Below are 23,263 nucleotides of genomic sequence, written 5' to 3'. Positions count from 1 at the left end.
AAAACTTTTCTAAAGTCAACAAGTTGAGGATCTTAAAAGAGATTTAACTTTATTTATTTATCCTATTGATGCTTTAAAACTTTAAAATCCATCAAATCACAATCTTTATCTAACAATCCACTTTTCTTTATTCCATGCAAAATAACACTTATCGCAACAACATTAGGACAACTAAACACAAACATACATTAACCCTAGAACATTATTTGTCCCGTAGGACAAGTAAACACAGTTTATTTCGAAGGATAAGATGATGTAGCTCGAATCAACTCGAGTTGAATTTGTTTGAATTGGATTCGAGCTCAATTCAAATCAGATTCGAACTCAATTCAAATCGAGACGCTGTTGGGGATCCCGCGGCCGGTGAGACCACCGACCCGGGTTAAGTCGGACGTGTTGGGGTAGAGCAGCATGTAGGGCATCTTCACCGGTCCGGTCCGGTTCTTCAATTTCGGGTCCCGGTTCATTCTCAGGATCCGGTTCTCGATCTCGACCAGCTTGTGGTGGAACCGCTCGAAGGCCTCCAGCGCCTTCTTGTCGGAGGTCCACTCCGGCGTGTCCCGCTGGCCGAGGTACACCTCGTCCGACGAGTGACGCGACAGGATCTCGATCAGTGTCACGCCCAGGATGGTCTGGAACTGGTTGGTGATTGTAGAGAGGAAGAACAGGTCCGGGTTCTTTTCCAGCTCCGCGTACTCCGGCGTGCCTGGCACCGGCATCCACCGCCGGCTTATGGTGGGGCGGTTCGGCAGGTAGCCGGCGTAGGGGAACTGCCCGAAGTTGACGGCGGCGTGGAGGGCGGAAGCCACCCAGATGATGGTGGTGCAGGTCTGGGTCAGCTCGGCGACGGTCTGCATCTTGGGCCACCAGGCTTCGTCCTTCTTGTCGCCGTGCCCGTCCTCGCGCACCTCCTTCCACCACGCCTGCAGCTCGACGTCGGAGCGGACCACTTCGTCGTCGGGGTAGTAGATGGCGCAGTATTCGGTCACCCACGTCTCGATCGCCGACCATATCGCAAGGCCGTCGACGGCGTACGGGTAGTCCTCGATCAGCAACCGGAGCTTGTAAGGGCTCGCCGGATCCTCCACCGCCACTCCTCTATTGTAAAACAACAGAATTAAATTTTTGAAATGGAAAGCCAACTGATCGACGTAGGTTTTCACTTCTACCTCTTGAGGAGGTCATGGGGCAGCCCTTGCTCTGTCAGCTTCCAGCCCTTGTAGACGACGGCGGACAACTCCAGGGCGTATTTCCCGGGGAAGACAGTGCGCTCCAGGATTCCGCCGGCGTTGATGAGTGTCTGACGAGCGAAGGCGTTGATGTTCATCGTGTCGCGGTAGTGCGGGCTGAGAAGCTTGTGCACAGGGTGGACGACGCTGAGCTGCCGGTTGGTGGCGATCACGAAGGGCTCCATCACCGCGTGCGTGTTCAACCTGCAATTTGATCAGACACGTCTCAGGCGAATCGGAAACTGCATAATTCGCATCGAGCGAGTGTTTTTTCGGTACCAGTGGCTGACGAGTTGGTGGTAGCCGGAGTCGTTGACGGCGGCGTAAGCCTTGGCGAGGCTCCAAACGGAGCCCTGGACGCCGCTCTCCGCGGGCGTAAACACGCGGTTAACCGCGCCGCAATGCTCGCCCTCGGGGTGCGGCAGGCTCAGCTCTATGGCCAGCGGCTTCAGCGTGCTGTCGTCCTTGAGCAGCAGCAGAGTCCTGGTGGCGTAGATCTTGTTGTCGCCGGAGTTGATACGGTTCAAGTAGGGCATCAACGCATCGTGATGATCCAAAATGAACAGCTTGTTCTCCTTCAGAGCCTCTTCCACCGTTCTGCCCTCCAAGTTCTTCTCGATGTGAGCCGCCGTGATCGAGCTGGTGTGGTCGCCGTACAAATTGCGATCAAGCTTACTGGTCGGAGGAAACTCCTGCAGGCGCCGGATGATAACGGGATTCACTCCGGCCAACATCTCTCTTCCAAACTCCTCGTCGCTCCTCCAAGCTTCCGTGTCCTCTGCCACCAAACAGAGTAAACCAACATCAGCTCTGCTTCTAAATTCTAATCGATCGACAACAGCCCAAACAGCTTACGTTGGATGACATGGGGGAGGGGAAGCTTGAGGATTCTCTCGCCGTCGGGTTGGACGAGCTCCCGGGGCATCTGGTTGTTGACCTGGTCGCCAGTATCGTCGAGCTGCGGCAGCCGCAGGCCGCCGTCGAAGAGATTGAGCACGTCTTGGAAGGAGTCGAATTCCATGGGGGTGGCGTCGAACACCATGCTCAGCGACGGTAGCAGCGACTGGATCAGCGCCTTCAGCGCGTTTCCGAGGAAGTTCGACATCTTCACGCGGCCGAACCGCTCGTCGCGGGGCACGTAGATATCCAAGTTCAACGTCCACAGCCGGCTCTCCGATTTCGGATCTGCAGTTGTATTGATTTCGATCTTACTAAATTTAGAAACTGGTTTGAATTGTTAGCTCGAGTTAACTTACCGGTCTTGGTAGGACGGCGACCGGTGCGGCCCCGGCGAGGGTAAGGTAAGTCCTGGGAGCCGCCGAGGACAGGGCGGGCGGAGTCGCGGCCTTTGTCCGGCTCGCCGAGATCGTTGTAGTAGGCGTAGGCGTAAACACGGTCGTGCTCCTTTAGTTCGCCGTCGACGTGGTCTCCCCTGAGATGGACGAGCTCTTCCTCTCTGTACGCCTTCAGCAGCTCCGGCGTTTGGCTGGGCAGGTACGTCTGCATCAAGAACACAACTCATTTTATTCTACCAGAACCGAAACACGATTCTAATTAAGCAAATCAAATACTCACGTCGTTGGCGAAGAAGATGCGATCGTAGTTGTAGTTCTTCACCGGATAAACCCAGGAATTGCAGACGAAAGTGATGCTGTTACTCTTGCCGGGGACGCCCTTCGGCAAGGTGACGGTCTTGAGGAAGAACTCCGAGAGGTGGTTGTTCTTAACGATGACGGCGCCGGGAACCCCGTGGCTCTCGTCCCACTCGAAGTGCAGGTTGAACTGCGCCTCGCCTTCGATCACCGACGTCATCAGCTTCGGCGACGTCCACTGCTCCAAGTTCGCCGGCGGACTCATTCTTCCTCGATTCAGTTTACCTATTTAGCACCAATTATTGAAGTCAAAAAGGATCTTTAAGATCATCCAAAATTCTTGATCTCTTTAAGAAAAAAAAAGTTGAAATTGACAATTTTATCAAAAAGTAAGTACTTTTTATCCAATTTAATTCCGATAGAATTGCTTTGAGGAAGACTTGACTTAGTAGACGTCAAGGTCAAACGACCGGGTAAAGCAAATCGTCAGAGCGGCGAGCTCCGAGTCTGTCGGCAGATTCAAACACCGAAGGTCGAACTCGAATAAGAGAGGAGAGGGATTGTGGGCGAGATCATCCTGGGTTCGCCGGCGAGCTCGCGAGTCGACTCTTCGGCCCGATCCAAGCACCGAAGAAAGCAAATAAGCGAGCGAGGAGAGGAACCGCGGGGGGGAGGGGGGCGAGATCGTACCGGGTTCGACGGCGGTGGCGCTGACGAGGTGGAAGCAGACGTGGTGGCCGACGAACTCATCCATTCTGTCCAACAGCGACGGCCCGAAGTCGCTCTTCTTGATCAGCACGACCTTCGCGCTCAGCTTCTCCGGCGGAGGCGCCGCCTCCCCGTGGCGCCGTTTCGCGATGGTCGCCATGCTGTCGGTCTCTCCCTTGCAGTTCGGTTGAAGCAGGAACAGAGGAGTCGTGCGGGTGCGGGTGTGGGTGTGGTTTGCAGGAGGGGAAGCTGGGGATTATTTATAGATTTTAAAATGGAAATAATAAATTATCTTATTTCTCCAAATATTTTTATTTTATTTTATTTTAAATAAAAATAAAAATAAAACTAAAACACAAAATAAATGGGCGGCTCTTATTTTTTACTTAATTAATATTTTATATTTAAACTATATTTGATAGCTAACGATCAATTGAAATAACATCTAATTAATTATCAAATATATTTTTTTAATATAATCTATTCTTCTGTAAAAAATTGTGGAATCCTCGAACCCAACGGCCTCATACAATCGATTCCACGATCATATGTGAGGAGGTAAATTGAGAAGCTACAGTTGACTCACGATGGAAAAGGATATTGTCTCAATTTCGTCGAGCTTCAAATCTTTATCATCTTATGTAACTTTGCTTTATCGTAATCAACTCAATTATATTTTTGAAGTAAAAATAATCTAAATAAATTTTATATAGTGATCGACATCATCGCTGAAACGAAAACTAAGATAACACATTAATATAACCTAGCACAGTGTGCATGGGCCCTCCAATAAGTCACCGAAAATTAAAGAGGCATGACAAACGTGCGAGTACGTAGCTTTTGGTCCCAGTCCTTTGAACCTGCGTGTTTAACGTGACTCAGCAATTGCTGAGTCAGATCCAATTATTGGAATATATACGTACAAAAGTTAATTATTTCTGGTAAAATTAAACTGTTATTTTTTTTTTCTTTCTTGTTTTTCACGTGTAAAATGATCATGAAAATGTTGATCAGCCCTAAAATGAGATCCTAATGCCCCGTTTATTATTTTATTTGGGAAGACAAATTTAAGCATAGAAAGTTTTTCATTATTTATTTCATGACCCGTTTACTTGTAATTATAAAATCATCGATGGATCACTTTTTTATTTTTTTATCATTTTAAATTGGACGGAAAGTCATTTCCTTTCTCTGCAACACCTCTCCCTTCAACTAAACGAGCTTCCTCCGTAACATCTCCTTCAACTAAACGAGTTTATAGTTTACTTTCTCCCTTTCTTTCCTATACGGATTCTTTTCTCTCCGTAGAAATTTGATACGTCCCTTTCACTCAGATAGAGGATCTCTTTTGGAGCCGACCGTGTGGGGCCGCTAAGGTGGCGGATCCACCTTTTGCAGAAGAGAATGATCTCTTTATCCCTTTCACTTTGATACGTCTGAATCTTTTATTTTGAATTCTAAGGCTCAGATTGAGTCATCCGAACCAGCACTTATATCTTCATTTGAATGAACTTGATCCATCTATTGTAATCTAACGAGCTAGATTAAACCATGTTATGGACTGATATACCCTAGTCAAGGAAATCAAAATCCAATCTAGATGGGAATAACACGCCTGATGAAAGAAGGAGTAACCGTCTGATTAGCTCCATGCCCGATTGACACCATGCTCAATTGACTCCTCTGCTGACTTGCTGACTGATTGATTCCACTTTTGATTGGCTCCATGTCCGACTAAATTCATATCCGACTAGTTCCATGTTTGACCGACTCCATGATTTTCTTGACGAAAATCGACTCCTCAGTTGACTCAACCTCATCAAGTCACTCCGCTCCGTCAGCACGATGCCCCTCATTCAGCCATCTGATAGCTATCTAAACGATATGTGTGATAGTATAGTACACAGAACAGTAAATAACGTAACACGTTATTAATACAACATGGTCTTCAACAGTACTAGACATGGACGATGAAATCCTCTTCTATAACGATGGAATATTTTTTTTACTATCGATGTGACATTTTCTTAGATGACCATCTATAGTACACACAAACACAGATCACTCTCCATACTTCACTTTCTTCTCATCGTCTGTTCCTCTACCTCATCTTTAATCGGTGGACTGATTTAATCGTCGAAGTGGCCTAGCGTGTCATACCACTAATCTATACCAAAACCAACTTAGACTTGAGAGCCAACTTTTCCAATAAGAAAGACTGCTCGAGCTATGCGTGTAAAGCGAGTCCTAAAGCGCTCTATGCGTGCACCCGCATGCGGGTCCTCAGTCAATGCTACCCACTACAGGATGGAGGCATAGGTTGAGAGTAAAATATAATTAAAAAAAAAAGGTTTAAAAATTTTCCTTTCCGATGTTATGTGAGACAATCTTACGTCCAAAATTCACTTTAATAATTAGTTTTTTATTCATCCAAAATTAATTTAAAAAATAAATATTCAAAAATTATCTATTTAAAATATAGATTTCAATTTTTAGATAAATTGGACGAAACCCACTTGAATTATTTTAAAATTTTATTGATTAGAAAAATCAATTGTCTAACCGTTCCAAACCTACAAATGCTCATGAAAGTTGATAACACCAATATCTATTAAGAATATAATCCACTAGCTTATCGATACGATTATACTATAAACAATTTTATTAGTGTTTTTTATTTCATAAAATGGTTCTATATCTAAATACTCGACTACATACAAGATATACATTTCTACCAAGTGCTAGACGAAAATTCTTATCAGCAAGATGATACTCATGGATGAGTTACTATCGACAAGTTTAATTATTTATTAAGTGGCTTTCCAAACAACCATAAATAGTTCAACTTTTTTGTCCATATTCAAATAATGTTGAGTGAATGATTAGGCATTTCAATAATTAATCACATCTACAGGTCAATTCTTAATTATAACACATGTGCATGTCCCAAGAGATTCTCCTTATCTAATTATTAGATCGAATGATAGAGTTTCCTAGGACCATACATTTTCAATAATGATTAGGCGACATTTATGAATAGAATAGATTTTAATGATCCTGGCTCTGAGGCATAGCTGAGTTGATTATGACACAGTAGAATTGCAGAAGAGGACAAGGATTCGAATCTTGACGAAATTAGACAATATCTTCCTATGTTGTGATAACTGTAATTTTTCGATTTACCTCTTCTACCTTTTGAGAATAAGAGAATAGATTCTTAGTTTTAATTCCTGCCAGGGGCAGTATAGGTATAAAAAGGGATGTACGTGACTTTGAAAATAATAAAGTGTAGTGTGCAAAATGGAAGAAATGCTAAAACTTGCCAAAATTAAAATTAATTAGATTAACAAGGTGTTTAATGTTAATTTCCCAATTCTTTTGTTTAATTTGTTTAAATAAAACCATCGAGTTCGAAGCTTTGCTCGCGATGATCTCCCCCATCGATCATGGCCATGGCGGTCGTCGAAGAGCAAGTAGAAGGCACGCATCCCCTCCTCTCTCCTCTGCCTCGTCGGCGCAACTCCTTCCGCCTCCGTTGCTTCTCGGTGCTTCTCTTCGCCCTTGCCTTCGCTGCCCTCGGCGCGGCCTTATTCCTGCTCTGGCCCGCCGATCCCGATCTCCGCGTCGCCCGCCTCCGCCTCGACGGCGTCCACCTCTCCACTTCCCCCTCCCTCTGCCTGAACGTCTCCCTCAGCCTCTCCGTCAAGGTCCGCAACCCTAACTTCTTCTCCTTGGACTACGACTCCCTCGTCGCCGCGATCGGCTATCGGGGGCGGCAGCTTGGATCCGTGACGTCGGAGGGTGGGCGCGTCGGGGCGCGCCGGGTCTCGTACCTCGATGCCGGCCTGCAGCTGAATGGGATCCGGGTGATTCACGACATGTTCTACTTGCTCGAGGATTATAGGAGGGGATCCATCCCCTTTGAAACTATAACGGAGGTGCAGGGCAAGTTGCGACTTTTCTTCATCGACGTCCCTGTTCAGGTAGGTAAACGGTGTGAACTTTGTTGACTTTAATATGCCCATCTTGTCTAACTAGTTTAAACCTCAGCGACTGTGACAGCTGCAACAAGATCAAAATGTGGATTAGAAATGCACAGGAATGACAAAATTATAGTTAGGTTTGAGTGTGTTAAACTCGAATTGTTGTCCTTACTACGGTGACAGTTCAACATCCTCAAATCGTTTCTGATGCGTCCATCTTTACTAACCACGTAGCATTATTGCCTAGTTACCTAACTTTTATTCATCAGGCTTCCTAACGACTACTCGTCTATCTCTTGAGCTTTAAGCAAGGGTTGATGGTAATAACTAATGACAAAAATGTAGATTAGAGGACCAAATTCTCAATTTATGGTTACTGGAAAAGCCAAGAGTCTTTTTGGTGGCTTGCTTGCTTTCTGACTTAATTTTCACTCTGGACATATCATTTGCAAAGTGAAAAATGATATGGATTCAAGTTGATTTTCCATCTGGTAGTTCTGACATAAGCATTTATTTTGGAGTATGACACAATGATACTCAGACTTGGGGATGAGTATCCGACACAGTATTAATGTAAGTGTTGGAACAAATATTAACACAGGCTCAACTGGATGTTAAGTCTCCAACTCAATGTATGATTCAGATATTAAAGGTCTAGATTAAGAGTTCATACATTAGAGCTGCTGGGTAGAAGATTATGTGTTCTATTTCGATGGGGTTTCACTTCATATAATCAGATGACTGTAAGATATATCATTCTGTTATACTGGTTTATTCAGGAGATCAAGTGGGATAGTTCTTGTGTAGGCAAGTTGGGAGTTATTCCTATGAGAATTTCATGAAGACAGTTATAAGCTATATAAGTTCTTATGTATATAATTTAGCTTGTCCTAGTATCGTCAAATAGAGGAGTTAACCTGGTTAGTCATAGTTTGCTACTGTATCAATGGACTTTATTACATTTGAGTATTGGTCTTTGTAATTAGACTCCAATATAGCTTCCTACAAGAAGAACAAACCATGTCAACTGCTTGGATTCAGCTACGTTAATGTGTTTGTGTCATTGCTCTTCATATGACCTTGCTCATTACATCTCTTTTATCTGGTAGATGTTGCTGCCTGTTTTGCTTCAGGCCCTATTTGTGAATACCTACATTGGTCCCAGATGCTATATTAGGCTGTATGGCTTCATGCGCTCCTACAAATTGTGCAAAAAAAGTGTTATCCTCTCAGTATGAATGGTGATGGTACCATTATTTCTCAGATATTAACTTTCTACACCAAGCATTACCAGTCAAATCCTGAAACTATGGCCCTCACATCCTCACATTAGCATCTTGATGTTCACAACATAAAGAATTTCCTTGGTGCAGCTTTCATGAGCTGTGCTACTATATATACACCAGAAATTTGTGACATGCAGAAGAAAATGACTTTCCTAAATAGACTTTTAGAGAAGGCAACTATTATCTTGTTTGTTGCCCTTTGCTATGGCATGCAAATGGAGGAAGTAATTAGAATGAAAATGATGCTAACTAAATAGAGGAAGTAATTAGAATGAAAAGGAAGCTAAATCTTCATTGTTTAGATTTTTCGAAGACAACAAATCCACCCATTGTCTGTGATTTTGGTAGTTGAACATGTTTTTTTCCCAATTATGTCTGGAAAATACAACATATCTATGATGCTGCACGTAATAAAGAATTATCCTTGTTGCTTCTTATACGAAGTTTGCTATTTCCCCACCATAATACACACCCTATTCTAGGTTATTTGTCTTCTACTTAATCCTGTAAGCTAACTGGATCCAAATTTTGACAAGTAGTTCTACTGTTTGCTAAGCTAAAGATGGTCTTCTTACTTATCATCAAACTTTAGATTCATATGTCCTCTCTTTTAGTACGACTCTTCTTTTTCTTCAGAAATTATCTAGATTTTCTAAATGATTCATGGAACCTATTTCACATTTATCCTCAACCTGCTGTTGATCCTTGTTATGACCCTTTATTGGATCTGGTTCAAGAACTTGAAATTTCTTCCACAAGCCAAATCCTGAATCAGCTAAGAATTCCCAAATCTCTAACTAGTGATTACCACTTTTAGGCTCTGTTAACTATCATTTGCTAATTGAACAATCTGTAGCTGTTAGTGGATTTAGCCTACTTTTTGAACTACATCCACTCAATCTACGTGTAAAAGGACTAAAGGTCCTCTGAGGTTTATTTCTTCCAGTTTATCAAGTTATTCATATTGTAAGGCCTAGGAGGTTGAAGAAAAAATGAATGTACAGGAGGTAAGTTATGAATGTAAAGAGAGAGAGTAAGACTTAATTGTTGGAAGCATAATTAGGGAGGACTGGCGTCAGCTTGTGAATCAGATCCAAGAAAGGGTGAAATTAGGATTAGGTAATTTGGGGATAATTATGAACTGGGATCCCTTAGGTATGTTTCCGACACTTGATGGTGTGATAAATTATAAGTGAATTCATCAAATAGTTATGATGCATAATCATAATGTTTGTCCCATGATAGATTTAAAACCATATTTCTTCTTTAAGGGGCATATCTTCAAATAGACATGTAAGATGCAAGTAGTGGTGTCAACTCGACCGGGTCAGATTGGGCTTGATACCAAATATGGGTTGGTGCTGGGCGTAAGAGTTGAGACCTATGGGTCGGGTGCAGCCCATGGGCCATGTACTACCCAAATTACTAAAGGTCTAACCTAGCCTAACATGGCTTCTCATGGACTGACACCGGCTTGACCTATTGACACCTCTACTTGCGAGGCTATTTTGCACCCAAGCTTTACAATTTTTGTACTTAACTGTAGATTCTCGTAATGTTTTATGGAAGTTTTTTCTCTGTCAACTTTTTTTCCCCTTATACAAAGATTTGAAGTTTTGGCCTAATGGTATACTAGAATGTTACTTGTGCACATTGCCCATGAGATTTTCAATTTAATAATTTACTTAATAAATATTACTCAATTGAAAATTTTATATAAATTTAATCATACAATTAATTTTAATTTGATACATGATATGATAATCTAAACATGACCTCTTTTGCGCTGTTCCTGGAACAGGGTAAATTTTCTTGCACACTTCAAGTGAATGCACAAACCCAGACTCTTCTTCGACAAGACTGCTACATTGAGGTGGGCAAACTGTGTTTCTTGATTTCTGAATGTTAACTTATTTTTCCAACTTGCTAATCTCACATTCTCTATGCATTCTCGTTATGGTGAAAGATGGACAATGCCAACCCAATATTAAGCTCTCTCTTTAACTTGCTAATATCCATATCTCTATACTTTCTCTAGTGACGGTGAAAGATGGACGACGACATCAACTTGAAGGAGCAAATTGTTCTTCTGCTGAGAAGTTTTTCCAGCTCCCCTATGTGGAAGAAATGATGTCTGCACTACTTAGCCTTGTATTATTATCGAGAAAGCAAGCGGCAAGAGCATTCATTCTCCTCCAAAATTCTTCATCAGGATAGAGATGTGCAGCAAGGAGCTAGCAACTACGGAACTATTATATTGTTTCATCTACTTCTTTTGAGCTATCGTAATGAATGAAGAATGCAATGGAGTCGATAGACTATCGACTATTTGTGTCATGGCCAGAGTTTTCACTCCATGCTACCTTATGAAACACTCATCTTCCTTTGTTCGTTGAGGTTAGATCTTCTTCATCATTTCTTTCCGCGCGGTGTAATGTATTATGTTGTTGTCAAAGTATTATTTGGTTGCACTGGCTCTCTTAAATTGTGAATGTGTGCTTACCTTTTGGAGCTACATAACAAATGAAGTAAAAAGGTGATTTCGCTCACTATAAACGTCTCTCATCGTTGGTCCCATGAGATGAAAGTAAATCACGGTATCAATTTATGCAAAAGGTAAAATCCGTCATTCCAGTGGTTCTCACACGGTTGGCTCCACGATTATCTATGAAAAGGTAAATTGAGAAGCTGCAGTTGACAACGACGGAGGAGAGTATTATCTCGATTTCATCAAGATTTGAAACTTTATTTACTTTTGTAATTCTGTTTCGTTGTAACTAATTCAACTATGTTTCGGGGGCAAAAAAAAAATCATGATATCAAGTAACTTAGGTGGGAGGATTTTAGCTTATCAAGGGAATGAATTTAGTGGGAATCAATTTTTGTTCAATAAAACAACTTTGTCACTCGAGTACTAATTCGGTTACGCCCTTCATAGGCGATGGATTATTGAAATAATAAAGTGAATTTGGTACTTTCATTCATGGTTAAATCAAGCATACACTTTTGATATTATTGAAAAAATGGGCACTTTTATATCCATCAAAAGTGATTTTAAAGCCCCCGGGGCATAGCTGAGTTGATTACGACGTAACAGAGTTGCAGAAGAGGGCAAGGGTTCGAATCCTGGCTTCGCAACACCCTCCTGTATCGTGATCAATTGTAGTTTCTCGATTTATCTCCTCACAGATGATCGTGGGGCCGACCGGATGGAGTCACTAAGGTGGCGGATTCACCTTTGCAGAAAAGTGATTTTAAAATTTGGGCCGGCCTTGTCCCCGGCCACCTTTGCAGAAAAGTGATTTTAAAATTTGGGCCGGCCTTGTCCCCGGCCCGATTAGACCGATTTCCAATCTTGCGGTGGTAACTCAGAGGAAACCCTAGGAGTCCTGTACTATAAAAGACCTTTCGTTGCGGGCTTATCCGCCGTTTTCTTTTCCATCACTGCAATTTGTTGTCTGGAGATCCCTCATGGCGGAGCGTGGCGCTGGAGACCGTGGAGGCTTTGGCCGTGGATTTGGGCGGGGCCGCGGGGATCGGGGCCGCGGCGACCGCGGTCGCGGTGGGCGACGCGGCGGGCGGCGCGATGAGGAGGAGAAGTGGGTGCCCGTCACCAAGCTTGGTCGCCTCGTAAAGGAGGGGAAGATCACCAGCCTCGAGCAGATCTACCTCCACTCCCTCCCTGTCAAGGAGCACCAGATTGTAGATACTCTCCTCGGCGGCCGCCTCAAGGACGAGGTCATGAAGATCATGCCTGTGCAGAAGCAGACTCGCGCCGGACAGCGCACCCGCTTCAAGGCCTTTGTAGTCGTCGGTGACTCCGACGGCCATGTCGGCCTCGGCGTCAAGTGTGCCAAGGAGGTCGCCACGGCTATCCGAGGCGCAATCATCCTGGCTAAGCTTTCAGTGGTTCCTGTGAGGAGGGGATTCTGGGGGAACAAGATCGGGAAGCCTCACACTGTTCCGTGCAAGGTTACTGGGAAGTGCGGATCAGTCACTGTCCGCTCTGGTTCCTGCGCCGAGAGGGGCAGGGATTGTTGCTGCTCGCGTTCCGAAAAAGGTTCTTCAGTTTGCTGGAATCGAGGACGTGTACACTTCATCCCGTGGTTCGACAAAGACTCTTGGAAACTTTGTCAAGGTCAGTTTTTTCATTGATTTTATTAATTTTTATATGTTCGTCTTGAAGGTTTATGATCAAGTGTACTCCAAAATCTTTATCGTACTGAATTAGAACGGGATTTTTGGAGAAGGGTCCTCTTCCTTGCTATTGCACTAGCATAAAAAATGTTGAACTAATGGAAAACAACCAATATCGTTTACATATTCACCTAATTATGCATGCTTTAGGTTTGATATTCTATTTATTTTTTGATAAATATTAATTAGATAAGGGGCTGACAGAGTTAAGAAATCTCTAGATGAAATTGTTGTGTGAAAATTGATTTTCAGAAATGAGATAGTAAATATTATAACTGCTTTCTCCTTAACTAGGATCAAATAACCAAATCAAAAGAGTGTTTTGGGAGAGCCTTGATGAAATCATTCATGGTATATGGTATACTTATGATTTATGAGTGAAGGTTGTATAATTTGGATTTTGCTAGAGATAAAGAAGGTAGTACAATTTAGACTTTGTTGATCTCATGGTTTTTAATATTTACTTTCAGAAAGAGAATAGGATGAAAAATGAGAGATAGAAATAGGGAGAAGCTTATGGAGTCCTATGTTTTCGTTGTGTCCCTCAAGTATAGAAGAAACTTTCACACTTGTATTGTGAGTCTCTATCATTTATCAATTGGAGTTGGACCAATCGAAAAGAACACATAAAAAGATTTTGTTTCATAGATGAATTCGGAACGGGAATGCGAATGTGCAGAGATTAGAAATGATTGAATAAAAAATACTTATATTCTAGAGTAATTAGGTGCCACCAGTAACTCATAAAATGAGAGAAGATTTGGTATTGACATGTTAAAAGACAATCAATATATTTTTGTTAGAAAAGTTGAATTTATCAGAGTGAAACCTCTAAGAGCTAAAGGAAGATCAAAGAAATATTAATCAATACACTAAAAAAATAGTTTAATTAATTTGAATGCAATTAGTGACATTACTAATATTGTTCTGTGAGATAATATAATCATGTAGGGGATCTCTAATAGTTGCAAGATTCATGTAGAAAGATCTCTAACAATAGTGACAAACATACGGAATACCATTTTCTTCTGGGAAATTCTTTTTTTTTTCGATGCTATAATCTTGCGGGATGTCATAAATAATATATGAGATATTGATAATAGAGCTACAACTATTTACATTTTTGCTCCTGATGTTTTTATTTCTTTGCAGGCTACGTTTGATTGTCTCATGAAGACCTATGGGTTCCTCACTCCTGACCTGTGGCTTGAGACTCGCTTCAGCAAATCTCCCTTCCAGGAGTACACCGACTTGCTCGCCAAGCCGACCAAGGCGATTCTCATCGAGAGCACCGAGAGGATTGAAGCTTAGGATCTCAAGAAGTCAGTTTTCCCTACCAGAGACCTCTTTATCTCCAACAATTATGTTTAAATAGTGAGTTAAGGACTTGGAACCCTTGTTTGTTTATCTCCTGAATTTTATGTATTGGTTTAGTTTGTTGCTTGGGTGTGGCAATCCTACAATCCATGACGTGCTTCCTTTTGGCATAGACGATATTTCTGAGCGTGTTTATCTCTTTCAAGTGTCGTAACAATTGATTCTGATAATGGTTTATATCCTTTCATGTAATTATCGAATAAATCAAACCATATAGTAAAAGTGGGTTGAGAATTTGAGTTACATCTTGAAAGTGACACGAAGGAATGTGGTTATTCATCGGGGTGTAATTGAATTGTGCTCCGGTAAGAGGTATGGGCTCAGCTCGGTTCATTTTTTTTTAAGCTCTAGTTCAGTTTGAGTTTGATTCAAATTTTAATTCTTAAGTTAGAGTTTAGCTTAGTTTGAGCTATATACTTTGATATCTTGTGTCATCTTGTGTGTGATATCTATTTATAATTGAGTGCATAGGATATCGTCATAGTCAATTGTAGTTTTTTTATGATTTATTTTTTCATAGATGGTCGTGGAGTTGATTGTGAGGGGCTATTGGAATGACGGATTTCACTTTTTGTTAAAGAAAAGAGTGCGTAGGATGTCTGAATCACTTTCGGGCATTTTGATGTGCACTTAGACGTGATTTGTAGGGGAAGATGTACAAGTGTTTTTTCATGTGTGTAATATCCACGACTAAGATCGCATTGGGGGCATCTCGGGACGTTTGAAAGTGATCCGAGCATCTCCTGAGTTGTGGATGGGTAGGATTGAGTAATTGATTAAAATTGAATCAAATTGAATTAAACATAATCTAACTGAATCAAATTTTTTTAACTAATTGAACCGATCAAATTTTTAAAAAATTAAATAAATTGAACCGATAATATATTAATTAATTTGGTCAAAAATCAAATTAATTAAAATAATTGAATTTTTAAAAATATTATTGAAGTTTTATTAATTAGTTAAGGATTTATAATTTCACTTAATTAGAAATTTATTGATTATTTTTTTATTTTAATTAATTTAGTTTATTCAGTAGTAATTGAATTTTTTTAAAAAATTAAAATTCTGAAATAATCGAATCGAAGCTCACCCATACGAAGAGGTGCACAAAGCAAATGTCCTATATATATAATATAATTTTATACATATACGAGTCTTCACAAATCAAATATTGTTAAGCGTAAGTTCAATTCCATAATATTTTTAAGTTTGAAATCAAACTCAAGCCAGACTTAGTAACTTAATCAAATCAATTCAAATATTTTTTTTCGAATTAAGACAATAGATTCCTAATTATTCATGAAACTTAGTTTTATTTTGTATGCTAGTAATATTAAAATGTATAAAAAATTAAAAATCAAAATTTTAAAAATGTTTTTCGATTCAACATAAGTCTTTCCGTTTTAACATCCCTAAACCCTAACCCCTTGTACATGTCAGACACGACTCCGCTTTAGAATTGGACCTGCATTTCCTGGCGTTGACTGGAAGCAGGGCAAACGGAGACGATCTCAGGGACAGCGGCGCCGCCCACGCCCAGCGGCGCAGTCACTTCCTCCGCTCGGTTGGTCCTCGCCGACGAGGACACAACCGGCGTCCGGAACAGCGACAGGCTTGAAGTTAGCGGGCTTTTTTCTCCCGAGTTCTTGGACCGGAAGCCCGCTATCGCTATCGATCATGATCTTTTAACTATTTATAGAAATAATTCGATCCGATTGTTTTTAGCGGATCCGACCCGCAAATCTATCTTCCTGGAGAACTACTAACCCTTCTTCTCATGGTGCGAGGAGCATTTCCCTCTCCATCTGTCGCCGTCGCCTGCAGCACCGGCCTCCATGACCTCGCCAGACCGCCGATCGGCGGCCCCCGTGCTGCTGTTTCTGCTCCTTGTCTTTTCCTCGCCGGTGGCCGCCTGGAAGAAGGAGGAATTCCGATCCTGCAAGCAGACCCCCTTCTGCAAGCGCGCCCGTACCCGCGCCCCTCACTCGCTGCCTGGTTTCTCCGTTTCCGACGTATCCCTTTCCGATGGCTCTGTGTCCGGTCGCCTCGTCCCCTCCCCTTCCATCCGCCAGGTCACTGACGAGGATCCCTCGGCCGAAGCCGCCGTTGACGACGCCGCCCAGCGGCCTCTCCTTTTCCGCCTCTCCGTTTACCATGGGGGCATCTTACGCCTGGAGATCGATGAGGATCCGTCCTCCGCGCCGACTCCCAAGCGCCGTTTCCGCCTTCCTGATGTCCTCCTTCCCGATCTCGAGGATCGCCGCCTCTGGCTCGCCCGCCTGTCGTCCCCCTCCGGTGTCGCCGCCACCTCCTTCTACCTTGCCGATGGATTCGAGGGCATTCTCCGCCACGACCCTTTCGAGATCGTCGTCCGCCGTACTGGTTCTGAGGGCGAGCCCGTCCTCTCCTTTAACTCCCACGGGTTGTTCGATTACGAGCAGCTGAGGGAAAAGAAAGAAGGTGAAGACTGGGCGGAAAGCTTTCGAAGCCACACTGACTCGCGGCCTCACGGCCCGCAGTCGATAAGCTTCGATGTTTCATTCCACGGTGCTAATTTTGTGTACGGGATCCCCGAGCACGCTTCTCCGTCACTTTCGCTGCGCCCGACGAGAGGCCCTGGGGTAGACGAATCCGAACCCTACCGCCTCTTCAACCTCGACGTCTTCGAATACCTCCATGATTCCCCATTCGGCATCTACGGTTCCATTCCATTCATGCTCTCCCATGGCACCCGTTCGACCTCCGGATTCTTCTGGCTTAACGCTGCCGAGATGCAGATTGATGTCCTCGCGCCTGGGTGGGATGATTCTGCCGCGCCGAACGCTGGGAGGATCGACACATTTTGGATGAGCGAGGCTGGAGTGGTAGATGCATTTTTCTTCGTTGGTCCAGGCCCAAAAGACGTGCTGAAACAGTACGCGTCTGTGACGGGGACTCAGGCCATGCCACAGGAGTTTGCTGTGGCGTATCACCAATGCAGGTGGAATTACAGGGATGAAGAGGATGTTGCAGCTGTGGATGCTGCTTTTGACGAACATGATATACCTTATGATGTTTTGTGGCTCGACATAGAACATACTGATGGGAAGCGATACTTCACTTGGGATCGGATGCTGTTCCCACATCCTGAGGAGATGCAGAAGAAGTTGGCTGCCAAAGGGAGGCACATGGTGACAATCGTCGACCCTCACATTAAGCGGGATGATTCCTTTTATGTGCATAAAGAGGCAACTGAGAAGGGTTACTACGTCAAAGATGCATCAGGGAATGATTTTGATGGATGGTGTTGGCCAGGGTCCTCATCGTATACTGATATGTTGAACCCAGAGATAAGAGAGTGGTGGGCTGACAAATTCTCTTACAAGAATTATGTTGGTTCAACGGCATCATTATATATATGGAATGACATGAATGAGCCTTCAGTCTTCAATGGTCCTGAGGTAATCATGATATTTTGTTCTTTTAGTTCTATGTTTATAACTACCACTTGAAACATTTTTTTTGTTTCATAATATCTTGGTTACAGGTCAGAGATGATTAATTAATATTTATCATTTAGTAGGGGTACAAACTATTAATCGGGCATAATTAATGATTTTGCATTCATCTTTTCTTTGTCTACTTTTTTGCTTTCTGTGCCTAGTATTTCATTCTCGTTCAGGTTGACTACTAAATGCAATGTAAAGTTCTAGGCCAACACTTGAAAGCTCCATTATCTTTACATCAAAGTGAAAGTGTAGGGATACATGATAGCTGAGGCCATTTAGACACAAATTTTATTCTTTTTTTTTCTTTGTTTTTGTTTCTTTCCAGAAATTTGAAGTCTTTTGTTGGTCATCAGTAGTTTTTCCTCAGGTTACAATTTCAGCTTAGTTGCTCAATCATCAGACTTTAATCCATAGTTGCAGATTTTTCTAGTAGTTAAATTTAAATTTTAGCCTTGAGCCCCATGTCTCGCAAGGTTTGCAAATAAATTTTATATTCTAATCATATCCATCTTTATTAGGTAACCATGCCCAGGGATGCCATACATCATGGGCAGGTAGAGCATCGAGAATTACACAATGCATATGGTTACTATTTCCATATGGCTACAGCTGATGGACTCTTAAAGAGGGGTAATGGAAAAGACAGGCCATTCGTGTTATCAAGAGCCTTTTTTGCTGGAAGTCAACGGTATGGGGCAATCTGGACTGGAGATAATTCAGCAGATTGGGATCATCTCAGAGTTTCTGTTCCAATGATCCTAAACCTTGGTCTTAATGGCATGTCATTTTCTGGTAAGTAATTTTCAACTCAGTGCTTGATGCATGTTGAATAGTTTATACCAGTTTTCTTAAAACCAAGATAATGTCACAGGTGCTGATGTTGGAGGGTTTTTTGGCAACCCCGAAGTAGATTTGTTAGTACGATGGTACCAGCTTGGTGCTTATTATCCATTCTTCAGAGGCCATGCACATCATGACACCAAGCGACGAGAACCTTGGCTATTTGGGTATTCATCAGTTACTTTGTTGCATTGTCCAATCTAGATGCAATACCTAACACTTTTTTTAAAGCTTATGTATGCTAACCATAATGGGTCCCTTTGTGATAATTAGGCATATTTTGTTCTATTCATTTATAGATTTTTGCTAAAATGCCCCAGTTTCATATTCTATTGCTCTTAAGCTCTGGAATTTTTCTAACTTTAACAATGTGCAAATTTCTAGCAAGGCAAAGGCCTATGGTGATTTTTTGTTACTCAGTTAATATATTCTTGTCTCTAGGATTCATTTATCTTAAGATACTTTATGACTATTTTGTAATTTGGCCAAGTTCTGGTGAGTTTATAGGTCCTTATATGTCCAGTCTATCTAAGTTTGCTGCTTAGCCGTCTGTACTCAAGATATCCGACATTTAAGCTTTGTTGTAAGTTGAATTGATTTACTGCGAAATTTTCATCAGAAAATAACAAAAAAGTTTGGGCTATGTTTCAGCAAACTTTTATGTAGTTCTATATCCAAAGAATAAGGACTGTTAAAGGCTTCAAGGACTGGCCCAAAAGCATTCTAAGCTGGCATACTAGATTTGGCATAGAATTGTGTATATGTGCTTTCAGGAGGTTAATGCTTTGTAGTTTTGAAAATAGTCATTGGCACTAACATCACTGAGAAACTTCTGGAAATTAGATCTGAATCGAAATAGAGATTGTGCTAATCTTGGTTGGTTCTTAGAGAATTTTATGAAAAGAAAAGGATCTGAATGTATTAGCTTTTCTTAATCATATGGTATGATTCTCACTATCCTTCTTAGCTGAATTCTTCAGGAAATATGCACAACATCTAGATGGTCTCATGTCTAATTACTTGTCATGACAGTAGCACCCAATTATTCTCTACATCACAACAATAAGAAGCCATGTTTGTTTCAATTACATGGGATCAACTTCGTAAGGTTAAGATACTTTTTATGTTGGTTGCCAACTTTTTTCCAACCTGGCTTGAGACTCAATTGACAGTTTTATTTCCATAAATTGTTGAGACAATTCTATTGCACAATGATATTTTGTTTTAAAAAAACATGTAGCTATTTCTCTCTATGGATTATTTGTTTAAATCTTGAAATCATATCTGGTAACCTGATTTGCCTAGTTTTCATCAACTTGTAGACTACAAAACTGAATCCGCTTCTAACCAGGTTCTGAATAAGGCAGTTTAGTAAATGAAATTTGCGTTGTACCTACTCATGTGCACTATATTTTTTGTAACGTAATTGATTTTACACAGCATGACACATGTAACCTTTTGTTCTGATTAATCCAGAGAGGAAAATACTGCTTTGATGAGAGAGGCAATACATATCCGGTACTCATTATTGCCATACTACTACACACTATTTAGAGAGGCTGCTACAAGTGGCATTCCAGTCATGCGTCCTTTGTGGCTGGAATTTCCTGCTGATAAAGAAACATATGACAATGGTGAGGCTTTCATGGTTGGATCAAGTCTGTTAGTCCAGGGTGTTTATGAGAAGGTATACATGATTCATGCATATGCCTCCTCTATTGATATGAGTTGGCTAGGTAATCAATTCTTCTTTTTTTGTTACTGGACAGAATCAAAAGTCAGTATCAGTTTATTTGCCTGCTGGAGCATCTTGGTTTAATTTGAGAAATGGAGTCAAGTCTGATGGCGGTGTCTCACTCAAACTGGATGCTTCAGAAGATAGTATACCCAGTTTCCAGAGAGCTGGTACTATTATTCCCAGAAAGGACAGGTTCAGGCGAAGTTCCACCCAGATGGTCAATGATCCTTACACATTGGTATATTATTATACAAATAAATATGCCTTATCTCTTTTATCTATTTAGTTAGAATCTGGTTTCTGCTATAGTTACTTCTGAAACATTTTTGTGTTAGATACTGTTAACCCCTAAATCAAGAAGCAGAAGACTAAACCTACTATACCACTATTAACCTAACCACAAAGGATGCTCACAAAACATTTGATGGTTTTTAATTATCTATATGCAATATTTGCATCATTGCTAACTCCAAGAATTTAACTGGGGAAGATTGTAAAAAGTTCCTAACCATTGGGCTATGTTCCAAAAAATGGTAATGCATAAGTATTCCATCATATGAAACTTACATCTATTGCAAATGTGTAATTGGCCAGACCATTACATACACAGGATGTAATATCTCGTTGCCCCAAGATGGAAGTGCTAATGTGTTCCTTCAGGATGAGACATGGTAATCTTGCTATGATAAATTGTCATAAGTGAGCTGGTAGTGTTTCAGCTTTATACTAAAAGGAATTTAGGGCAGCCCGATGCACGAAGCTCCCGCCATGCGGGGTCCGGGGAAAGGATCCTTTTTATACTAAAAGGAATTTAGATTGGAAAAAAATCACTTTGTCTTGTATTCTTATTCTTTTTAGATATATACAAATACACGTAGGCTTTTATTCTGTGTTACTTATAGTTCCTTGTGCAAGCTGACCACTCATGGCTACATTCAAACTCAATCTTTGAAAGTTGTAAATAGTTTGTGACACAACAACACTGAGATCAGGAATAGAAACTCTGAAACTGGACTGCTCTTGCTTTAGTGGCAATCACATCTTTTGTCCTCGTAACCTTACAAGAGAGGAGTGTTGCTTGGTTTTCCCATGTCCCTGCCTTTTCTTTCCTATGTAGACGTGTTTTCATCATTTTATTCAGTACAAATTGTATGGTTTTCAAGTGTTGCAAACCCACTGGTATTTTACATCGGATTACAAGGGACTAGAATGTGGTTAAGCTCAACCACGAGGAAAGAATGGTTTCTCCAAGAAGTCTTCCAATCTTTTGCTCTTTGATTTCTTTAAACACTTGAACAACTCAATCACAGGAGAATTAGATTATTTCAGTTAGTTCTGAACTTTATAAGAGCTTATACCTGAGGTTCCAATGTTTACTTACTAGACGCCTCTAGCTGACCACTACAATGTCGATTTTAGACTATAATGGTTGTATCACCAGTCGATTGAAAACTACTTGTCTCAAGCTGAATGAAATGCTTCTAGTCAATTGTTGCTCACACAAAAATATTTTGTTTTCCCAATGCTTTGCATCCTTGACACACCTTTCCACCACTTACATGTCACATGCATTTAAGGTTTATGATTTGAGTCGCTAACAAACATGACTTCCTTCCAAAGTCTCATGTTTCAACTATAGGTGGTCAACTCCTACTAGGCAATCACGACATCGTTGCATATTAAGCCTTGAAACAAAAATCAAGATTACAACATGCATAATCCATAGTTTACTTTTCTTTGATCTTCAAGTCCAAGCTCGATATAACTTAAATTGTATTGTCAAACTATCAAAATAATGTGATCAAACCTACCTACAAGGAACCCTTGTTCCAACAGAAGGGTGGCTAGATCGCATGGGTCATTGGAGTCGGGAAAGACAGATCGCTTACGCACATGTTTCCATTGTCTTTTTATTTTTTTAAGAAAATTATTTTCTATACTCATACTTATGAAACCATCATAAATGATTTGTTTGTGGTGCAAATTTTTCATGTTAAGATGTCTCAACTATCTTTCCTTCTCTTCCGGTTGTTGGGCTATTTCTTCTTCTCACTTTAGAGTACTCCAGTTGTTTGTCCAGTAACTTGTGAAACTGAATTGTGGTACCAGGTAATTGCTCTCAATGGTTCACTTGCTGTGGAGGGGGAGCTCTACATTGACGATGGCAAAAGCTATGACTTCGAGCAGGGAGCCTACATCCACCGCCGTTTCGTGTTTGCCGATAATAGGCTAACATCAATAGACATCCGCCCTTCCCGTGCAGGCGAGAAGAAATTCTCTTCAGATTGCACCATTGAGAGAATTATACTCCTTGGGCTACCATCTGGAGCCAAAAAAGCAGTGGCTGCACCAGGAAATCATGAGATGAACATCGAACTTGGTCCGCTCACTCTCCGGAAAGGTTCTAAGCCAATTGCGCGCACAATCCGGAAGCCCAACGTTCGGGTTGCAGACGACTGGTCTATTAGGATATTATAGGTTTGCTGGTGATGAATTTTGGTTGATCAGCTAACACTATTCTTAGATATACCGGTATAATTTTCGAAACTTAGCTCTGGTTTTATGCATTTTATGGTTCCACAAATCCTGCTTCATGTAGACATCGTATTTGTAGAAAATTTGGATTTTACTTCCTGCTTATCTTCGTCCTGCATTCTCATTTGGACTACATTTATGTTTTCATCCTTTTCAAGTTAATAAATTCAGTCTTTTATCTGCTTTGTCGATCGAGTCTTAATTGATTTGATTATATATTAAATATAGTCATTAATATACATAACAAGAGTTTTGATATTCTGTGCGATCCGTGCTGCGCGACTCCG

General features: G+C 41.5%; 4 protein-coding genes across 4 annotated transcripts; 3 read left to right on the top strand and 1 right to left on the bottom strand.

The window, feature by feature from the left end:
- Window positions 1-172: 172 nt before the first annotated feature.
- Window positions 173-3,750, bottom strand: LOC141836508 (putative linoleate 9S-lipoxygenase 4). Its single transcript, XM_074724014.1, has 7 exons — window positions 3,512-3,750; window positions 2,805-3,106; window positions 2,486-2,729; window positions 2,085-2,414; window positions 1,509-2,007; window positions 1,170-1,433; window positions 173-1,098 (listed from the first exon to the last, which is right to left on the bottom strand). The coding sequence occupies exons 1-7, from the start codon at window positions 3,687-3,689 to the stop codon at window positions 330-332; spliced, it is 2,586 nt and encodes an 861-aa protein (XP_074580115.1). The 5' UTR covers window positions 3,690-3,750; the 3' UTR covers window positions 173-329.
- Window positions 3,751-6,966: 3,216 nt separating this feature from the next.
- Window positions 6,967-11,191, top strand: LOC141836606 (uncharacterized). Its single transcript, XM_074724108.1, has 3 exons — window positions 6,967-7,512; window positions 10,600-10,671; window positions 10,837-11,191. Exons 1-3 carry the CDS (start codon window positions 6,976-6,978, stop codon window positions 10,837-10,839), a joined length of 612 nt encoding a protein of 203 aa, XP_074580209.1. The 5' UTR covers window positions 6,967-6,975; the 3' UTR covers window positions 10,840-11,191.
- Window positions 11,192-12,244: 1,053 nt separating this feature from the next.
- Window positions 12,245-14,564, top strand: LOC141836509 (uncharacterized). Its single transcript, XM_074724015.1, is given in 3 exon segments — window positions 12,245-12,803; window positions 12,805-12,936; window positions 14,148-14,564. Coding segments are annotated over 3 exon segments (825 nt in total). The 5' UTR covers window positions 12,245-12,269; the 3' UTR covers window positions 14,307-14,564.
- A 1,624-nt stretch (window positions 14,565-16,188) lies between these two features.
- LOC141836414 (putative glucan 1,3-alpha-glucosidase) lies at window positions 16,189-23,085 on the top strand. Its single transcript, XM_074723902.1, has 6 exons — window positions 16,189-17,815; window positions 18,382-18,655; window positions 18,735-18,870; window positions 20,180-20,390; window positions 20,473-20,679; window positions 22,551-23,085. The coding sequence occupies exons 1-6, from the start codon at window positions 16,211-16,213 to the stop codon at window positions 22,917-22,919; spliced, it is 2,802 nt and encodes a 933-aa protein (XP_074580003.1). The 5' UTR covers window positions 16,189-16,210; the 3' UTR covers window positions 22,920-23,085.
- The last annotated feature ends 178 nt before the right edge of the window (window positions 23,086-23,263 follow it).

This window comes from Curcuma longa, chromosome 10 (genome assembly GCF_044706935.1).
Source record: "Curcuma longa cultivar G26 ecotype Majalengka, Jawa Barat chromosome 10, ITB_CL_G26_1.1, whole genome shotgun sequence".
Lineage (NCBI taxonomy): Eukaryota > Viridiplantae > Streptophyta > Magnoliopsida > Zingiberales > Zingiberaceae > Curcuma > Curcuma longa.
The sequence above is the reverse complement of the archived record's forward strand: the minus strand, read 5'-3'. Positions and strand labels throughout refer to the sequence as shown.